At 46.6% G+C, this 19,577-nt stretch overlaps 1 protein-coding gene, 1 non-coding gene and 1 pseudogene across 2 annotated transcripts in view; all 3 read left to right on the top strand.

Annotated features, from left to right (window-relative positions):
* Positions 1–19,252, top strand: part of LOC134910573 (zinc finger protein 318-like) — an 86,710-nt gene extending 67,458 nt beyond the window's left edge. Inside the window, exon 10 of the mRNA XM_063918765.1 lies at positions 15,861–19,252. Coding sequence (XP_063774835.1) covers positions 15,861–18,329 — 2,469 coding nt within the window. The 3' untranslated portion in view covers positions 18,330–19,252. The remainder of the gene's footprint in view (positions 1–15,860) is intronic.
* Positions 3,730–3,837, top strand: LOC134913547 (U5 spliceosomal RNA; annotated as a pseudogene).
* On the top strand, positions 5,472–5,586 carry LOC134913461 (U5 spliceosomal RNA). The gene has a single exon (XR_010177218.1). It is a non-coding gene; the product is annotated as a U5 spliceosomal RNA (small nuclear RNA).
* Positions 19,253–19,577: the final 325 nt, after the last annotated feature.

Raw genomic sequence — 19,577 nt, 5'->3', positions numbered from 1 at the left:
CTAATTCCGTCTCAACGACTTCAGTTCCTAGGTATGATTCTCGATACGGTCAATCAAAGAATTTACCTACCACAGCAGAAAGTACAAATTCTACGCCATCTCGTACAATTAGTGCTCAAGCCACGCACAGTGTCGGTACACTTGTGCATTCGCCTCTTAGGCACAATGGTGGCAGCTTTCGAGGCGCTTCAGTTCGGAAGATTTCACTCTCGTCCATTTCAACTGAATGTGCTTGCCCAGTGGTCGGGCTCGCATCTGCAGATTCACCACAGGGTGAGGTTGTCGCCAAGAGCAAGAGTATCTCTGCTCTGGTGGCTCAAGGAACACAATTTAACCGCAGGAAGACGGTTCGGAGGCTGGAATTGGATAATTCTAACTACGGACGCCAGTCTCAGAGGTTGGGGAGCGGTAATTCAAAATTGTCAGCTCCAGGGTCTCTGGGCGGATCACGAAAAATTGCCGTCTATAAATGTCCTGGAACTCCGCGCAATTTACAATGCGCTACGACAAGCAGTGCACATGCTTCGCTCTCAGCCTGTCCAAGTGCAGTCAGACAATGCGACAGCGGTCGCATACATCAACAAACAAGGAGGAACAAGAAGCCGCATGGCAATGCGGGAAGTAGCTCGAATCCTCAATTGGGCGGAATGCCACCAGGTGATATTGTCGGCCGTGTTCATTCTGGGAGTGGACAACTGGGAAGCGGATTATCTCAGTCGTCGGGATTTTCACCCAGGCGAATGGGCATTAAATCCAGAAGTGTTTCACATGTTGGTTCAGCGATGGGGTTATCCTCAGGTGGACCTGATGGCGTCTCGACACAATCACCAAACGTTCCAGTATGTGTCCAGAACAAGAGATCCAAAGGCAGTGGCGGTGGATGCTCTCACTGTCGCGTGGCCGTACAGTCTTGTGTATCTGTTTCCACCGTTTCCGTTGCTCCCTCTGGTGCTAAAACGGATCAAAAGAGAGTCGGTCACAGTCATACTAGTGGCGCCTCATTGGCCTCGGAGAGCTTGGTTCTCGGATCTCCAAGGACTACTTGCAGACGATCCTTGGCCGCTCCCACTACGTCCAGACCTGTTACAACAAGGTCCGTTCCTTTACCCCGATTTAGCGCGGCTGCGTTTGACGGGGTGGCTGTTGAGACCGCCCTCTTAAGAAGAGAGGGCATTCCAGATTCGGTTATACCAACCATGTTACGAGCTAGGAAGCCGGTTACAGCAGCTCATTATTACAGAATATGGCGTGCCTATATAGGTTGGTGTGAAACTCGGAAGTTTCCGACAGCATCTTTCAAGTTATGCCGCCTTTTGTTGTTTCTACAAACAGGGTTAGATGGAGATTTGAACCCTTACAGCAAGTGGATATAAAGTTTCTCACTTGGAAAACAATTTTTCTCCTAGCCTTAGCTTCGGCAAGGCGTGTTTCGGATTTGGGTGCCTTGTCATGCAAGGCACCGTATTTGGTGCTTCATGATGACAGAGCGGAACTTCGGACGAATCCCGCCTTCTTACCAAAGGTAGTGTCATCTTTTCACATCAATCAACCAATAGTAGTTCCTGTGTTGACAGCACATTCTGGAACTCTGGATGTGGTACGCGCTTTACGCGTTTATGTATCCCGAACGTCTTCAGTTCGTAAGACGGATGCGTTGTTTGTTCTCTATGATGCTGCCAAGATAGGTTGGCCAGCGTCTAAACAAACCTTATCCAGATGGATAAAACTGACCATACGTCAGGCTTACCTTCATGCTAGGTTACAACCGCCTACGTCAGTAACCGCTCATTCCACACGTTCTGTGGGAACTTCATGGGCAGCGGGTCGTGGGGCTTCTACGACGCAGTTTTGCCGTGCGGCTACATGGTCTTCAGTGCACACGTTTGTGCGCTTTCTTTATCATCCACTAGGGGTCACTGGAGTACTCTTGGGATATGGACGGGCGTAGCCGAACAAGGGCACTGAATATTTAAATTTAGGACCCTCCCCCCCCCTCCATATCCCCGAGTACCTCAGTGTACGACCTCAGTGTTTTTTCGGTGCTCACAGCACGAACAAGGCTTGTGGTATATCCACACTTGGATTTTTATTTTTAAATTTTTATTTTTACTTTTTATTTTTACACTTAGCACATCCCTTCCCAGTTTCTGGAAAAACATGGGTCCGGGATAGTGCCGCTGCACGGGCAGCGAATGGCGTGTCGGTCCTCACAAAGAGCACCCTCACAGCCACAGGCGCTACAAGGCAGCGCATGGCGTGTCGGTCCTCACAAAGAGCACCCTCACAGCCACAGGCAGACTGTCTCCTACTGCAACTGGACGGAGATTACAAGCCCCGTCACAGCCAGGAGGAGAGCTGAAAACTGGACGGTGCTTACAGTAAGAAGCCCCGTCACAGCCAGGATGGAAGCCCCGTCACAATCTGGACGGAGCTTACAGAAGTGCGACACTGCAAGGTATGGTGGGGGGGTCAGGGCGGTCAGCTCACGCTGCCGCCCTGCTGTGTGGGAAAAGCCTTTATTTTTACCGCCGCTTTGCCCGCCGCTTACAGAGGACCCCGCTGAACGAGAGAGCGGCCGCACGTCACTCACAGACGCCGGCCGCTCTCCCAGCCACTGTACCAGTACTCTGCCACTGTAACCGAGCGGCCGCACGTCACTCAGACGCCGGCCGCTCTCCCAGCACGGTAACCGAGCGGCCGCACGTCACTCAGACGCCGGCCGCTCTCCCAGCACGGTAACCGAGCGGCCGCACGTCACTCAGACGCCGGCCGCTCTCCCAGCCACTGTACGCGAGCGCCGCCCAAGCAGCCACTCTGCGTACCCGGGTCTAAAGCTCCGAGCGGCCGTACGTCACTAAAGACGCCGGCCGCTCTTCCAGCGCTGCACCCGGCCACTGCTGTATGAGGCGCCGCCCGTTCCTAGGGCTCCCCGGCGCACTATACCAGCGCTCCCCGGGTTTCCCCAAGCTCCCTGCACTCGCTTCCGGCGCTGCACAGGAGAAGCTACATCACAAGCAGCGCGGCTGCGGGGGGGTGACGGTGAGTAAAGCCCATAGCAGCAGCAAAGGCTGCATGGGTTAAGAGACTGCTCAGTTTTAAATAAGAGACTGCTCAGTTTTAAACAAGTTATTGACCCATAGCAGCAGCAAAGGCTGCTTGGGAATAAGATATGTTGGAAATAATACAATTCACTGCAGGCAGTGTTGAGTAAAGCCCATAGCAGCAGAAGGCTGCATGGGTTAAGAGACTGCTTAGTGTTTAAACAGTTAATGAAATAACTGGAAGGCTAACTAAAGCATAAGGCTGCATAATGTATTGTAAACTGCACGGATTTTACTGTATAATAGGCCTGTAACTGTAGAATAGGCTATTAAGCCTATATTTAATGTATAATAGGCTATTAAGCCTATATATTAACGCTGCAGCAGGTAACCTGTCCTGTGATTTTCAGTGGAAGCATGGCATGACGGTCATTTTAATCATTGCTGTTCTTACAGGTTATAATTCCAGAACATTCCGCCCATACACCTATACTCCACAAGGAGGCGCAGGGGTGTTAGTGGGAATTTTTTGGTTCAGTTTTCACATAAGTCAGCCATGTAATCTGTATTTCTACTTAATTCTAGAACATTCCTGCCCTACATCTCTCAGCCACCAGAGGCGCAGGGAAGTTAGTAGGAATTTGGTTGGGGTTTCATATGCCCATGTGAACTGCTTTTCACATAAAGAATACTTTGATTTCTCTTCATATCGAATAAATCTTTCGTTTTTTGCTAAAGATTTCCGTAGAGAGAAACAAGCTTGAGTTTCATATGAATATGCTGTTCAGCAATAACATATATATATATGACACATAATAACTTCATTAAGTCGTGCAAGTGTCTGTCTATTGCCTATTATTTTATGGTGTCTGTCTACATAGCGAGTAAGGCTATAGTGCAGACTAAAAATAATTTTAAAAATCCTATGTTAACATTGGCAATTCAAATTAAAAGAGCGGTAACATCGGAGTCTCGGAATGACTCCGCCAGCCCTAACAAAAGACAGTCTTCCAAAGGGCCAATTTCCCTTTGGGTACCAGAGTGTTTATTTCACTCGATTCTATGTCAAATTATAACTACGAGTGAGAAGGGTACATTAGACCAGCACTCAGATAGTGCGGGGGGGTTGTTAACAACCATACATAATCGTTTCCAAAAGGACGCGATCCGCCATTGCTAGATGATTTTCTTTCAAACATTATAAAAACCCAGGATACATTTGGGTCACTAGAATCTATGTATCAAACAATGACGATCACTGGTAAAAGAAGCTGCAGAGTATATCTGTAAAGCTTCTGCTAACGCCGGTTAATTTCATTGTCGCTAGTTAAGCGCGACAAGGCCAGAGCTTGTTTGCTCATAAATTTGATATACTTGTAACGGTATTTTATCCCTTTATGATATTCAGCCATTACCGCATACAGTATATTTGTAACGGCGTTTTATCCCTTTATAAGGAACAGTCACGCCTTGTAACGACAGGACGTTACAGTCAGCAAGCCAGTGGTTTGATGACTTCTTTTACAATTGTGGAAGCGCGTATTTACATGTTACATTTGCGAGGTTTCAGGACTTCAACTCATACAGGTCTCAGCTATTTACAGCTTAAAGGACAAAACTGCCTCTGTCGAACGGTTGGCAGGTTGTCATTTAGTCTTTGCAGGTTTATAAACCAGGCAGTAGTACGCCAACAGAGTCAGAGTTACTTATTCCCCTCTGTTTGAGCAAAACCAAACAGCTCCGTTGCAATATCAATCAGCAAGTCATTTACTACAGTTAGAAAATGGATTTTCTGCGGTTAGTATTTGCTTATTGGAGCCACACAATTGCATAATTGCATTTGAATGCGTATTTACCCAGTCCGGTTTGTTCTTCACAGGTTCTAGCGGTTGCAAATCGCCACAACCATTAACCATTTCATGTCTACCGTTGCTTATCGCTTTGGGTATTTACCAAAGTGAGGTTGGGATGATAGCTCATCTCACATAAGAACTCTGTCTCAACAAAGTTCCTTTAACTTGCGCTACTAAGGTATACTGCGGTAGCAGATCAAGTTCGAAAACAATCACATCTAATTCCGTCTAAACGATGTCAATGCCTAGGTAAGATGATAAATACGGTAAATCAAAGACTTTTACCTACTACACCAGCAATAACAAATGTACGTCTAGTAATTAGTGCAAAACACGCACACTAGCGGTACATTGGTGTATTCACCTATTAAGAATAAAGTTGTGTTTTCAATTTAGTTCGCCACCCTTCACTCGCGTTTCCCACAGAGGGAAAAGGGTGCATATACTCTGGACGACAGTCGCAGAGGGTCAGGATTTGTAGTTAAAATCAGCAACAAAGATTGCTGTCGATAAAGGTCCTAGAACTCTGTGCATTTTACAATGCAATACATGATTCGCTTTCAGTCTGACCAGGTATATACTCTGGTTTCTCTTCAGAACGAATAAATCTTTCGCCTTTTACTAAAGATTTCTGTGGAGAGGAACAACCATGAGTTTCAGGTAAATGTTTGATGCCTGTCTCACGCTGGCCTTAAGCAGTCAAACAAGGCAACGGCAGTTGCATACACAACAACCAGTGAGAACCAAAAAGCCGCATGGTAATGCGGCATGTGACTCAAATCCTCAATGGCTTAGAACACCATTATGTGAAAATGTCAAGAGATCATTACGTGAGTGGACATCTGTTAGACAGAGGATCTCACCCGTCAGGATTTGGATCCTGAAAACTGGACATTAAATCCAGAGGTGTTTCATATGTGAGTCCACAGAAGGGGGTTACCCTCAAGTATACATGATGGCATCTCGCCACAATTACAAAAGCTCAGTATGTGTACAAAACAGATCACAAGGGCAGTGGCGGTGGAGTCTCTCACATTCATGTGGTCATTCAGCATCGTGTATCTGGCTCCACCAGTTTCCGCTGCTCTCTCCGTTGTCAAAACGGCTCATAAGACAGTTTGTCACAGTCATACTGGTGGTAGCTCATGGGTTTCGGAGAAGTTTGCTTCTCGAATTTTCAAGGAATACTTGCACACGATCTTGGCCCGCTCATAATACGTCCAACCTGTTACATCAGGGAACGTTAGTTTACCCATAGTTACCTATGTACCTATTATCTATGTACCGCAGCTGCGGTTGACGGGGTGAGGGTGCAGACCGCCCTCTTAAGAAATTGAGCATTACAGTATCGGTTATACTAACCATGTTACGAAATAGTAAGCCGTTTAAGGCAGCTCATTTTTACAAAATTTCGTGGGCTTACATAGGTTGTAAACCTCGGAAGTTTCCAACATCATCCTTCAAGTAACCCGTATTCTGTTAAACGGGGTGGAATGGAAAACTGCGTTGATCTGCACGAAGAGTGCAGGTATCTGTGTGGTAAACTTATTTTCAAAGACGTTTGCCTCTATTGGCGTCTGTACACATCTTTCTACAAGGTGTCATCAAAGTTCACACTCTATTTACCCACCTACAGCGCCAGGCGACTTGAAGTTGGGTTCAGATTTCTTACAGTTTTCATATTTTGAACCCTTTCAACAAATGGGAATTAAGTTTCTCACTTTGGAAAACAATTTTCTTATAGCCTTGGCTTCGGCAAGGGTTTTGTTTTCATATTTGGGTGCCTTGTATTCCAAGCCACCGTATTTGAGTTTTCTCATGACAAAGCAGATCTTCGGACGAATCACGCTTTCGTATTCTTCACATCAATATACCAATAGGGGTTCCTGTGTGGACAGCACATTCTAGAATTCTGAATGTGGTACACGCATTACGCGTTTATATATGTCCCGAACGTCAACAGTACGTGATATGAATACGTTGTTTGTTCTCTATGATACTGCCAACTGGGGTTAGCCAGTTTCTTAGCAGACATTATCCAGTTGGGTAATAATAATGACTACAAGTCAGGTTTACTTTAAGGCTAAGTTACAATCGCCTACGTCAGTAATAGCTCATCCCACAGGTTCTGTGGGAATGTCAGACCCAGTGGGTCGTGGAGTGTCTAAAACGCGGCTATATAGCCTTCATGTGCACCATGTTTGTGCACGTTTACACGTTATAAATGGTGGCGCCATCAGCATCTAGCTTTGGGCTGCCTACTGTTACAAGTATCAAACAGCTCTCCCGCCCACGAGGGAAGCTTTGGTACGTCCCAAGAGTACTCCAGTGACCCCTAGTGGATGATAAAGAAAATAGGATTTTGGTACTTACCAGGTAAATCCTTTTCTTTGAATCCATAGGGGGCACTGGACGCCCACCCAGAGCAGTTTTACCTAGTTGTGGTGACTTCTGAGGATCTTATGGTAACACACTTTCACCGACTGGTTCAGATTACAAGTGCTGGTTAGGGTGTCAACTGTTTAGTTGTCAGTAACGTTATGTGTCAACTTCGTTATTGTCCGTTATGTTATATGTAATACTCCATTGTCAACCTCTCTATAGTTCCTGTTCCTGTTTCGGCTCAGTAAAAAACACTGAGAGGTACTCGGGGATATGGAGGGGTGGAGTGTTCTAAATTTAAATATTCAGTGCTGTTCCTACGGAAGCCCGTCCATATCCCAAGAGTACTCCAGTGCCCCCTATGGATTCAAAGAAAAGGATTTACCTGGTAAGTACCAAAATCCTATTATCACTGTTGACAACACAATCCTCTCCCTGTTCCCCAACTCTGCTGCTTGGGCTTCACTCTTGACTCCTCCCTCTCCTTTGCACCCCACGTCCAAGCTCTGGCGCAATCCTGTCTGTTCCAGCTACGCAACATTGCTTGCATCAGACCATTTCTCTCTCAGGATGCAACTAAACATATCATCCACTTACTGGTCTTCTCACGGCTCGATTATTGCAACGTTCTCCTCACTGGCCTCACTCGCTTCCATCCTGCTCCCTTCCACAGCTAGGCTTATCTTCCTCTCCCGCTGCTCCACTTCTGACACTCCACTTCGACAAAATCGTCAGAATCCTCTTCAAACTCCTCACCCTCACATACAAGGCCATCTCTAATTCCACTGCTTCCTACATTTCCGACCTCTCCCTTCATACTCCCTCCCGCCCCCTTCGGTTGGCCAATGACCGTCGCCTATCCTCTACCTTGGTTACCTGCTTCCCATACTCGAGTTCAAGATTTTGCCCGTGCTGCACCCTTTCAGTGGAACACGCGCTCCTCTGCTCCATTAGACTCTCCCCAACCTTGCAAAGCTTCAAACGGGCACTGAAGGCCCACCTATTCATCAAAGTGTACCCTTCCAATGCATAACCTAGTATTGAGGCTGCTCCTCTATCCCCCTGCCTCATGCCTTGACCATCTCTGCTTTGCTTACATCCTGCCATCAGGCTACATCCTGCTTGATTGCACCTCATGTCATCTGTCTGTTGCCCCTCCCCACTAGATTGTTAGCTCCTCAGAGCAGGGCCCTCTTTTCTCTTGTTGTCAAAGCCCTCTTCTCGACACATTTCACTCACCGCTTTCTCCTACTCAGCGTACATCTTTACCCGCATTTTCTACTGCTGGTAAAGGCTCCTCTCTATCTATGGCTGCCAGCCCCTAGTAGTACGCCGATTACTCCCTCGCTACTTACATCTAAGCTCTATTATGTATTGAGAATTGTGATGCTCTTTGTTACCTGTACTCTATTTTTGTTTATTTACTGTAATGTTAAGTTCTGTCTCCCTGTACTGTTCTATTGTATGCCCTTTTGTACGGCGCCGCGAAACACTTGTGGCGCCTTATAAATAAAATGAAATAATAATAAAGGGCTCCTCAATAGTCTTCCATTGAGCCCTTGGAAACTATGGACATTCGTTGGCTTATGTGGGAAGACTGTCTCTCTGCTTGACATAACATTGGCCTGGCTAGTGTCAGACTTGAGCACTTTATCTTGTTGCTCTCTTTGGTTTTTCACGCAGACGATTCTGTTCTTCAGATAAGATTGTGCTATCTCCCTAAGATAGTGTCTCTGTTAAGGGGGGTACACACGGAGAGATCCGTACTTAAAATCTAAGCAATCTTGCTAGATTGCTTAGATTTTAAGCACGGATCTGCCGTGTGTATGCCCTCCAGCGATAGCGATGCGCGGCCCCGCGCATCGCTATCGCCGATGCTAGATTGAGCTGCATGCAGGCTCAATCTAGCGGGTCGCTCACTTCACCGTTGTGTGAAGTGAGCGGCCCCCCCGTCGGCTTTCCCCCTCGCTCAGCACATCGCGCTGTGCTGAGCGGGGTGAGAGATGTGTGCTGAGCGGTCTGTGTTAAGATCGCTCAGCACACATCTCTCCCGTGAGTACCCCCCTTTACACATCAACCAAGAGATTGTGGTCCCTTCCTTTCATAGATCGGATTCTTCGCCGGAGGAGGCCTCCTTGTATGTTGTACAGACCCTCTGGATTTATGTGGACAGGACTAGGTATATCCATAAAACAGTTTATTTCTCTGACGTCCTAGTGGATGCTGGGAACTCCGTAAGGACCATGGGGAATAGACGGGCTCCGCAGGAGACTGGGCACTCTAAAAGAAAGATTAGGTACTATCTGGTGTGCACTGGCTCCTCCCTCTATGCCCCTCCTCCAGACCTCAGTTAGAATCTGTGCCCGGCCAGAGCTGGGTGCTCCTAGTGGGCTCTCCTGAGCTTGCTAGAAAAGAAAGTATTTTAGGTTTTTTATTTTCAGTGAGATCTGCTGGCAACAGACTCACTGCTACGAGGGACTGAGGGGAGAGAAGCAAACCTACCTGCTTGCAGCTAGCTTGTGCTTCTAAGGCTACTGGACACCATTAACTCCAGAGGGTTCGAACACAGGGCCAGACTTCGATCGTCCGTTCCCGGAGCCGCGCCACCGTCCCCCTTGCAGAGCCAGAAGACAGAAGAAACGACGAAAACGGTGGCTGAAGACTCCTGTCTTCATTAAGGTAGCGCACAGCACTGCAGCTGTGCGCCATTGCTCCCACAGCACACCACACACTCCGGTCACTGTTGGGTGCAGGGCACTGGGGGGGGGGGGGCGCCCTGGGCAGCAATTATTATACCTTTTGGCAAAAATGCACATAATACAGTTTATAAAACTGTATATGTGCAAAAACCCCCGCCATTAACATTATACAAAACGCGGGAGAAGCCTGCCGCTGAGGGGGCGGGGCCTTCTTCCTCAGCACACCAGCGCCATTTTCTCTTCACAGCTCCGCTGGAAGGATGCTCCCCAGGCTCTCCCCTGCAGTATCCAATACAACAAGGGTAAAAAAGAGAGGGGGGGGCACATCAATTTTGGCGCAAATGTGATAATAAGCAGCTATTGGTAAAAATCACTCTTTAGTGTAAATCCCTGTGTTATATAGCGCTGTGGTGTGTGCTGGCATACTCTCTCTCTGTCTCCCCAAAGGACTTTGTAGGGTCCTGTCCTTAGTCAGAGCATTCCCTGTGTGTGCGCGGTGTGTCGGTAAGGCTGTGTCGACATGTTTGATGAGGGTTACGTGGAGGCGGAGCAGGAGCCGATAAGTGTGGTGTCGCCCCCGACGGGGCCGACACCGGAGTGGATGGATTATGTGGAAGGTATTAACCGACAGTGTCAACTCCTTACATAAAAGGTTCGATGACGCAGAAGCCTTGGGACAGCCGGGATCTCAGCCCGCGCCTGCTCAGGCGTCTCAGAGGCCATCAGGGGCTCATAAACGCCAGCTAGCTCAGATGGCAGACACAGATGTCGACACGGAGTCTGACTCCAGTGTAGATGAGACAAATGTACAGTCCACAAGGGCCATCCGATGCATGATTACTGCAATGAAAAATGTATTGCACATTTCTGACATTAACCCGGTTACCACTAAAAAGGGTATTATGTTGGGGGAAAAGTCACTGGCTGCTTTTTCTCCCCAATCTGATGAGTTAAATGAATTGTGTGAAGAAGCGTGGTGTTCTCCTGATAAGAAACTAGTGATTTCTAAGAGGTTACTGATGGCGTACCCTTTCCCGGCAACATCCCCTAGGGTGGACAAGGCGCTCACACGCTTATCAAAAAAGGTGGCACTGCCGTCTCAGGATACGGCCACCCTAAAGGAGCCTGCGGATAGAAAGCAGGAGGCTATCCTGAAGTCTGTATATACACACTCAGGTACTATACTGAGACCTGCTATTGCTTCAGCATGGATGTGTAGTGCTGCAGCAGCATGGTCTGATACCCTGTCAGACAACATTGATTCCCTCGACAGGGATACCATTTTGCTAACCATAGAACATATAAAAGACGTCGTCTTATATATGAGGGATGCACAGAGGGACATTTGCCGGCTGGCATCTAGAATTAATGCAATGTCCATTTCTGCCAGGAGAGTATTATGGACTCAGCAGTGGACAGGTGATGCTGATTCTAAAAGGCACATGGAGGTTTTGCCTTATAAGGGTGAGGAATTGTTTGGGGACGGTCTCTCGGACCTCGTATCCACAGCAACAGCTGGGAAGTCGACTTTTTTACCTCGGGTTCCCTCACAGCCTAAGAAAGCACAGTATTATCAAGTACAGTCCTTTCGGCCTCAGAAAGGCAAGCAGGTCAGAGGCGCATCCTTTCTGCCCAGAGGCAGGGGTAGAGGAAAGAAGCTGCACCAGGCAGCCAGTTCCCAGGAACAAAAATCCTCCCCTGCTTCCGCTAAGTCCACCGCATGACGCTGGGGCTCCACAGGCGGAGCCAGGTGCGGTGGGGGCGCGTCTCCGGAACTTCAGCAACCAGTGGGTTCGCTCACAGGTGGATCTCTGGGTTGTACAAGTTGTATCTCAGGGATACAAGCTGGAGTTCGAGGCGACTCCCCCTCGCTGTTACCTCAAACCAGCCTTGCCAGCTGCTCCCAGGGAAAGGGAGGTAGTACTGGCGGCTATTCACAAGCTGTACCTCCAGCAGGTGATAATCAAGGTTCCCCTCCTTCAACAGGGACGGGGTTACTACTCCACAATGTTTGTGGTAACAAAACCAGACGGTTCGGTGAGACCCATTCTGAATTTAAAATCCTTGAACACTTATATAAGGAAGTTCAAGTTCAAAATGGAATCGCTCAGGGCGGTTATTGCAAGCCTGGAAGAGGGGGATTTTATGGTGTCGCTGGACATCAAGGATGCTTACTTGCATGTCCCTATTTACCCACCTCACCAGGAGTACCTCAGGTTTGTGGTACAGGACTGTCTTTACCAATTCCAGATGTTGCCATTTGGTCTGTCCACGGCACCGAGAGTATTTTCCAAGGTAATGGTCGAAATGCTGTTCTTGGGCGTGATTCTGGACACAGAACAGAAGAAGGTGTTTCTCCCGGGGGAGAAGGCCGAGGAAATGTCATCTCTGGTCAGGGACCTCCTGAAACCAAAACAGGTGTCGGTGCATCAGTGCACGCGAGTCCTGGGAAAAATGGTGGCTTCTTACGAAGCAATTCCCTTCGGCAGATTCCATGCAAGGATCTTTCAGTGGGATCTGTTAGACAGATGGTCCGGATCGCATCTTCAGATGCATCGGTTGATCACCCTGTCCCCGAGGGCCAGGGTGTCTCTGCTGTGGTGGCTGCAGAGTGCTCATCTTCTCGAGGGCCGCAGATTCGGCATACAGGACTGGGTCCTGGTGACCACGGATGCAAGCCTCCGAGGATGGGGGGCAGTCACTCAGGGAAGGAACTTCCAAGGACAGTGGTCAAGTCAGGAGACTTCACTACACATAAATATACTGGAACTAAGGGCCATTTACAACGCCCTGAGTCAAGCAGAGCCCCTGCTTCAAAACCAACCGGTGCTGATTCAGTCAGACATCACAGCGGTCGCTCATGTAAACCGCCAGGGCGGCACAAGAAGCAGGATGGCGATGGCAGAAGCCACAAGGATTCTTCGATGGGCGGAGAATCACGTCCTAGCACTGTCAGCAGTGTTCATTCCGGGAGTGGACAACTGGGAAGCAGACTTCCTCAGCAGGCACGACCTCCACCCGGGAGAGTGGGGACTTCATCCAGAAGTCTTCACACTGATTGTAAATCGTTGGGAACGGCCACAGGTGGACATGATGGCGTCCCGCCTCAACAAAAAGCTAAAAAGATAGTGCGCCAGGTCAAGGGACCCTCAGGCGATAGCTGTGGACGCCCTAGTGACACCGTGGGTGTACCAGTCGGTTTATGTGTTCCCTCCTCTTCCCCTCATACCCAAGGTACTGAGGATAATAAGAAAGAGAGGAGTAAGAACTGTACTCATCGTTCCGGATTGGCCAAGAAGAACTTGGTACCCAGAACTACAAGAAATGATATCAGAGGACCCATGGCCTCTGCCTCTCCGACAGGACCTGCTACAGCAGGGCCCTGTCTGTTCCAAGACTTACCGCGGCTGCGTTTGACGGCATGGCGGTTGAACGCCGGATCCTAACGGAAAAGGGCATTCCAGATGAAGTGATTCCTACGCTGATAAAAGCTAGGAAGGATGTGACAGCAAAACATTATCACCGCATATGGCGGAAATATGTTGCTTGGTGTGAGGCCAGGAAGGCCCCAACGGAGGAATTCCAGTTGGGTCGATTTCTGCACTTCCTACAGTCAGGGGTGACTATGGGCCTTAAATTGGGGTCCATAAAGGTCCAGATTTCGGCCCTGTCTATTTTATTTCAAAAAGAACTGGCTTCACTGCCTGAAGTTCAGACGTTTGTTAAGGGAGTGCTGCATATTCAACCCCCTTTTGTGCCTACAGTGGCACCTTGGGATCTTAACGTTGTGTTCGATTTCCTGAAATCCCAATGGTTTGAGCCACTTAAGACCGTGGAGTTAAAGTATCTCACGTGGAAGGTGGTCATGCTGTTGGCCTTGGCTTCAGCTAGGCGTGTGTCAGAATTGGCAGCTTTGTCATGTAAAAGCCCACATCTGATTTTCCATATGGACAGGGCAGAATTGAGGACTTGTCCCCAATTTCTCCCAAAGGTGGTATCAGCGTTTCATTTGAACCAACCTATTGTGGTGCCTGCGGCTACTCGGGACTTGGAGGATTCCAAGTTGCTGGACGTAGTCCGGGCCCTGAAAATGTATGTTTCCAGGACGGCTAGAGTCAGGAAAACTGACTCGCTATTTATCCTGCATGCAACCAACAAGCTGGGTGCTCCTGCTTCAAAGCAGACTATTGCTCGCTGGATCTGTAGCACGATTCAGCTGGCATATTCTGCGGCTGGACTGCCGCATCCTAAATCAGTGAAAGCCCATTCCACAAGGAAGGTGGGCTCTTCTTGGGCGGCTGCCCGAGGGGTCTCGGCCTTACAGCTTTGCCGAGCTGCTACTTGGTCGGGTTCAAACACGTTTGCAAAATCCTACAAGTTTGATACCCTGGCTGAGGAGGACCTTGAGTTTGCTCATTCGGTGCTGCAGAGTCATCCGCACTCTCCCGCCCGTTTGGGAGGTTTGGTATAATCCCCATGGTCCTTAGAGTTCCCAGCATCCACTAGGACGTCAGAGAAAATAAGAATTTACTCACCGGTAATTCTATTTCTCGTAGTCCGTAGTGGATGCTGGGCGCCCGTCCCAAGTGCGGACTCTCTGCAATACATGTATATAGTTATTGCTTAACTTAAGGGTTATTGTTATGAGCCATCTTTTAAATGAGGCTCAGGTTTTTGTTCATACTGTTAACTGGGTATAGTTATCACGAGTTGTACGGTGTGATTGGTGTGGCTCGTATGAGTCTTACCCTGGATTCCAAATCCTTTCCTTGTTGTGTCAGCTCTTCCGGGCACAGTTTCCCTAACTGAGGTCTGGAGGAGGGACATAGAGGGAGGAGCCAGTGCACACCAGATAGTACCTAATCTTTCTTTTAGAGTGCCCAGTCTCCTGCGGTGCCCGTCTATTCCCCATGGTCCTTACGGAGTTCCCAGCATCCACTACGGACTACGAGAAATAGAATTACCGGTGAGTAAATTCTTATTTTTTGTCATGTATGACTTTAACGAACAGGGCTGGCTACTAAACAGACTTTGGCCAGATGGCTCTGTTTGGCTATCCACCATGCTTATTCTGCGGTGGACATCCCTGCCGTGGTGGTTGCTAATTCCACCCGGTCAGTAGGAACCTCTTAGGCAGCTAGCCGTGGCACCTCTGTGGATCAGCCTTGTAAAGCGGCCACAAGGTCCCCTGTCCATACATCTCTTAATTTCTACTCCTTTGTCACCTTCGCTCCCTTAGGGGAATAACTTTGGAACATCCCAGTGTCAAGCCTCTGTCCCCTATGGAGGAAGAAGAAAAAAAATGTATGTGCTTACCTGTCAAATCCTTTGATTCCATAGGGGACACGGGGCGCCCACCGTAGTGACGCACCTCGCTTGCGTAGCTTTACTCTTATTCCAGTTCCCCTGCATCTTCTGTGTATGTTTGGACCTGAATGCGTCCCACTCTTCTCTCTCCTGCCTTGAACTTGCTAACTAAACTGACTGCCTGTTGCTGGGGGTGTGGTACAGGGGAGAAGAAACCTGGGCTGCTGGGAAAGAAAATTAAACTATTTGGTACCAAGTCTATTTGGTACCAAGTCTCCTACTCGGTCTATACCCAGCGTCAAGCCGGTGTCTCCTATGGAATTGAAGATAAGAAAGACCTGTGGATACTTTTACATGTGAAGAATCCACTAAAAAGGTCTACATAATTTTAAATTGTACACGTCTTAAGCAGCGAGAAGCCTACACACAACAGACATCGTTAAAAGAAGACATACTAGTTTCCGAGTAATGACTAACTCCTTTCTGTTAAATAAAAAACTGTTGCAAAGTTACATTTTCTATCTGGTTTTTAATTTAAATTGAAGTTAAAAAAAAATGTTTTCTTTTACGTTCTACAGAAACATATTGAGGTAAACGGCAATTATGAAACAATGCGTCGTGCAGCGAAGCAAGCGAGCTTGATAGCTGCTCAGGAGGAAGATCGCAAACAGACAGAGAAAAAACGCAAAGCTATGGAGCACAGAAAGAAGTCCCCCGACCAGAACAAATCTAAGAAGGTGAAAAGAGAGGAACATAAGGAAAGAAATGTCAAACGCAGATCATCTCCTTCACCAGCCAGGTCTGATAAGAAACAAAATACTACTCCACATAAGGAGCCAGTTAAATCCTCTAGAGTTGGGAAGTTTGCCAGGAAGACCTCAGAAAACAAAAGCCAAACCGTTAGTAGCACATCGAAAGTTGAGAGTGTGGCTAACAAGGATAAAGACGACGATGCAATAGGGCATTCTGTGAAGGCAAAGGGAATGGAGATCAAATTATTGGGTAAGCCCAGTAATACACAGGATAGCCCTCGAAATTCAACCTCCTCCTCCCACCCTTCCTCCTCCTCCATTAAATCTAGCACTTCAACGGTTTCCATATCAACCACCAGTTCCTCTACTTCTACTACTGCTGCTACTGCTTCTACTACTACTTATTCTACAACTTTCACAACACAATCTAAAGTTCAACCCAATCTGCCAGGTCCTATAACCCCCCACCGAAGAACTCCCTCCGTTGTTGCAGTAAGCAAGCCGGCTCCTCTCAATACTTTCTTGCCTATAAAATCTTCAAGCACCTCATCAAAAGCTATTCCTATATTGAAAGGTAAACCTACAGGGGTCTTGTCAGAGGAATTGGTTTCCAAAGCTTTTGGAGGTCAATTGGTGAGTCTAAAAGAAACTAAAGAGTCTTTATTGAAACCAGAACCGCTTTCGACAGTCAAAATGACAAAGGATACCTCTAGCAGTGTGAAAACTGATCAAGATTATACACTTTCCCAAACCATTAAAGTATTTGAGAAAATGAAGGAATTTGAAAAAATGAAGGAATTGGAGAAGAAGCAGCATGTGGAATTGGAGAAGATTCGAAAAAAAGAGTTATCTGACATGCGGTTCAATAATAAGATAGTTTCTGTTAGTCACAAAGGAACAGAAACTGCAGCACCCACAAAACCGATGAGTTCCAGCTCTCAGAACAGTAGTGTAAATTCCAGCCCAAGTAATGCTGCCTCTTCCTCCAACCCTTCAAATAAAGGTATCAGTAATCCCAGCATACTAATGCAAAAACCACGTTCTATAATTGTCCAGCGTGTGCAGAGTACAAAGTATTCTCAACGTCCTAGCAGATGGGAGCCTGTCAAAACAAGTCAACCTCCAATTAAGACAACTGTCAAAATGAAATCGCCTAAAGCAGTGACCATTCCAAGTAGTTCAACAAATAGCTCATCACAAGCTGTAAAAGGCAAGGATAGCAAAGCTTCCAATACTCCATTGACTAGTAAGCCTGGGTATACACATTCACAAGAGATAGGAATAAAGACCAGTGTCCAAAAACCTGCAGAAACAAAGGCACCTAGTAAACCAGAACAGATTACTACCCAATTCACCTCTCTTTCAATGAACCCAGTGACTGGTAAACTGGAATATATTCCTTTGTATGACATAAAGAGCAATAAGGAAACCACTGCCCTAAAACCATCAGAGAACAAGCCTGTTGTAACTACTGCTCCAAGTGTGATGTCAACTACAGTGCCTGCTGTGAAGCCAAATCCCACTTACAATGCTACTACCAACCTGAACCAAAAATTTAAAAGGGCACCTCTGTCTCTGCCTTCTTCTTTGTTTGGCCATTTACCAGATCTAGGATATAAAGATATTAAAATATCATCTGCCAGAGTCCAGAGCTCCAGTACTCAAGCAGAGAATTCTGCAGCAGGTCAGCAGCCCATCGAGCAGAAAAAGGTGGCCACCAATTGGTCTGCTAAAATGAGTCCAGATAAAGATCTGCAGCATGAACTGGACTACTATTACAAGCTAATAGCTACAGACGATGATCCTGAAATCTTAACAACTTCTGAAGATCAAGAAATGGAAGCTCCACCAGTTGTTGGCAGTGGCCCTGTCCAAGTAAAAGTGGAAAATCCAAGAAAGACCATAAAACTAGAGAAGGCACAGCCTCACATGAAGACACCAGTTAAGCCTGTTGTACCAGTTGATTCTTGTGAAGATCTGGATGACTCTGATATGGCTTGTGAAGTTCCTGATGTTCCCTTGAGTGCCACTACTGCCTACAAGCACAAACCCTTTGGTCAGAGCTTAGTTTCATCTAGTTATGCATCATCACAAGTCTATGGGACCGTGGTCAAACAGCCTATGCATTTTTCACATGGAAAATCTCTTGTGGATAAGGGTTATTCAAAGCCGGTACAAGAGAAGACCCCATCTGTAATGGATTTTTCTTCGGACAATTTCCCTGTATTTACCCCGCCTGTAGTTGGTTCTTCCATGGATGACTTGTCTGTATTAACCACATGTGATTCTGACTAAACACAAGCTCCCTGCTAAGATGAACAGTAAAATTATATTGTAACATAAATCTCTTGATTTGTAGGGTCCACTTCCTCTAGGACAAAAGAGACCTCTGATCATCCTCGAGCTTCTACACAAACTATAAATATTGAGAAGGTTCAAGTCACTGCTAGCCCAGCTTTTGCTACCAGCAAAATGAATTTTGTGTTATTAAATCCTGCAGGCAGATTTGTTTTATGTTAGGAGACCACTTTTGTAATTTAAATCTACGTCAACTTCTGAATTGTTTCCTTATGCAATTTGATTTTAAATTGTGGATTGCGCATAATTTTCTTGTTGTTCAAGCATAGTTCTTTTGGCTTGTAAATATTTTTTGTCTGAGAAGGACATATTTTCCATTTCAGATGTTTAGAATCTGTTCAAATTAAGCTAGATATGCCCCGGAACCAGAGCTTTGCATAAGTACGTTCTCCACTAGGAAATGGCTCTGCATCGGGCAAGCTTACCTTTTTAATTTTCTAACTTGCCGTGTTGCGGTTCTGCAAATATTTGTTTTAGGATCAATGTTCTATATGCATTACATGTGTATTAGATTATTTTAGGTTGAGTTCATCCTGTGTTGTTCTATAATTGTTCCTCAGACATTGTGGTATCCTGCAGAAGACAGATTATGAGTCGAGTTGATGGTTAAGACTGCAAATCCAACCATGAATACTGCATATGTTACTGCTTTCGGAGAGAAATTACGTAAACGCATGCAGTGACCCAGTGCAGTTTGGCTGTATGTTAAAAAGACTGAAAATAACACAATATACTGGTCACACACATCCTGTGGTTGTGATACCTTTCTTCTTCTCAGAATGTTTTTTTCTTTTTGTTTAAGCACAGTGTATGCTAACAATTACATTTCAATAAATGGTGATCATAAATAGTTATCTTTATATCCAGTTTGTTAGTCAATATTCTGACTTCTACATCAGAAAAATGAGCGTGTGATTACAATATCTGTATAACTATCAACCAACAGTCCTACAACACACCCCCATGTACATGTGGAGACGTGTCATCTGTTTATGTCCATGTTTTCTGTACAAACACTTCAAACTGAAGTAATTTCATCATTCATCATGAAGTAAGGTTCATCATTTCTGTATTTCCTTTTAACATATCTGATGTTTTCACAAAGTTAATCTGAGATCGGCATCACGCTTACAGCTCAGTCTTGCTGCCTATGGCAGAGTCAGAACTCAGAATATCATTTGAAAT

The sequence above is a fragment of the Pseudophryne corroboree genome, chromosome 4, assembly GCF_028390025.1.
Source record: "Pseudophryne corroboree isolate aPseCor3 chromosome 4, aPseCor3.hap2, whole genome shotgun sequence".
NCBI lineage: Eukaryota > Metazoa > Chordata > Amphibia > Anura > Myobatrachidae > Pseudophryne > Pseudophryne corroboree.
The sequence above is the reverse complement of the archived record's forward strand: the minus strand, read 5'-3'. Positions and strand labels throughout refer to the sequence as shown.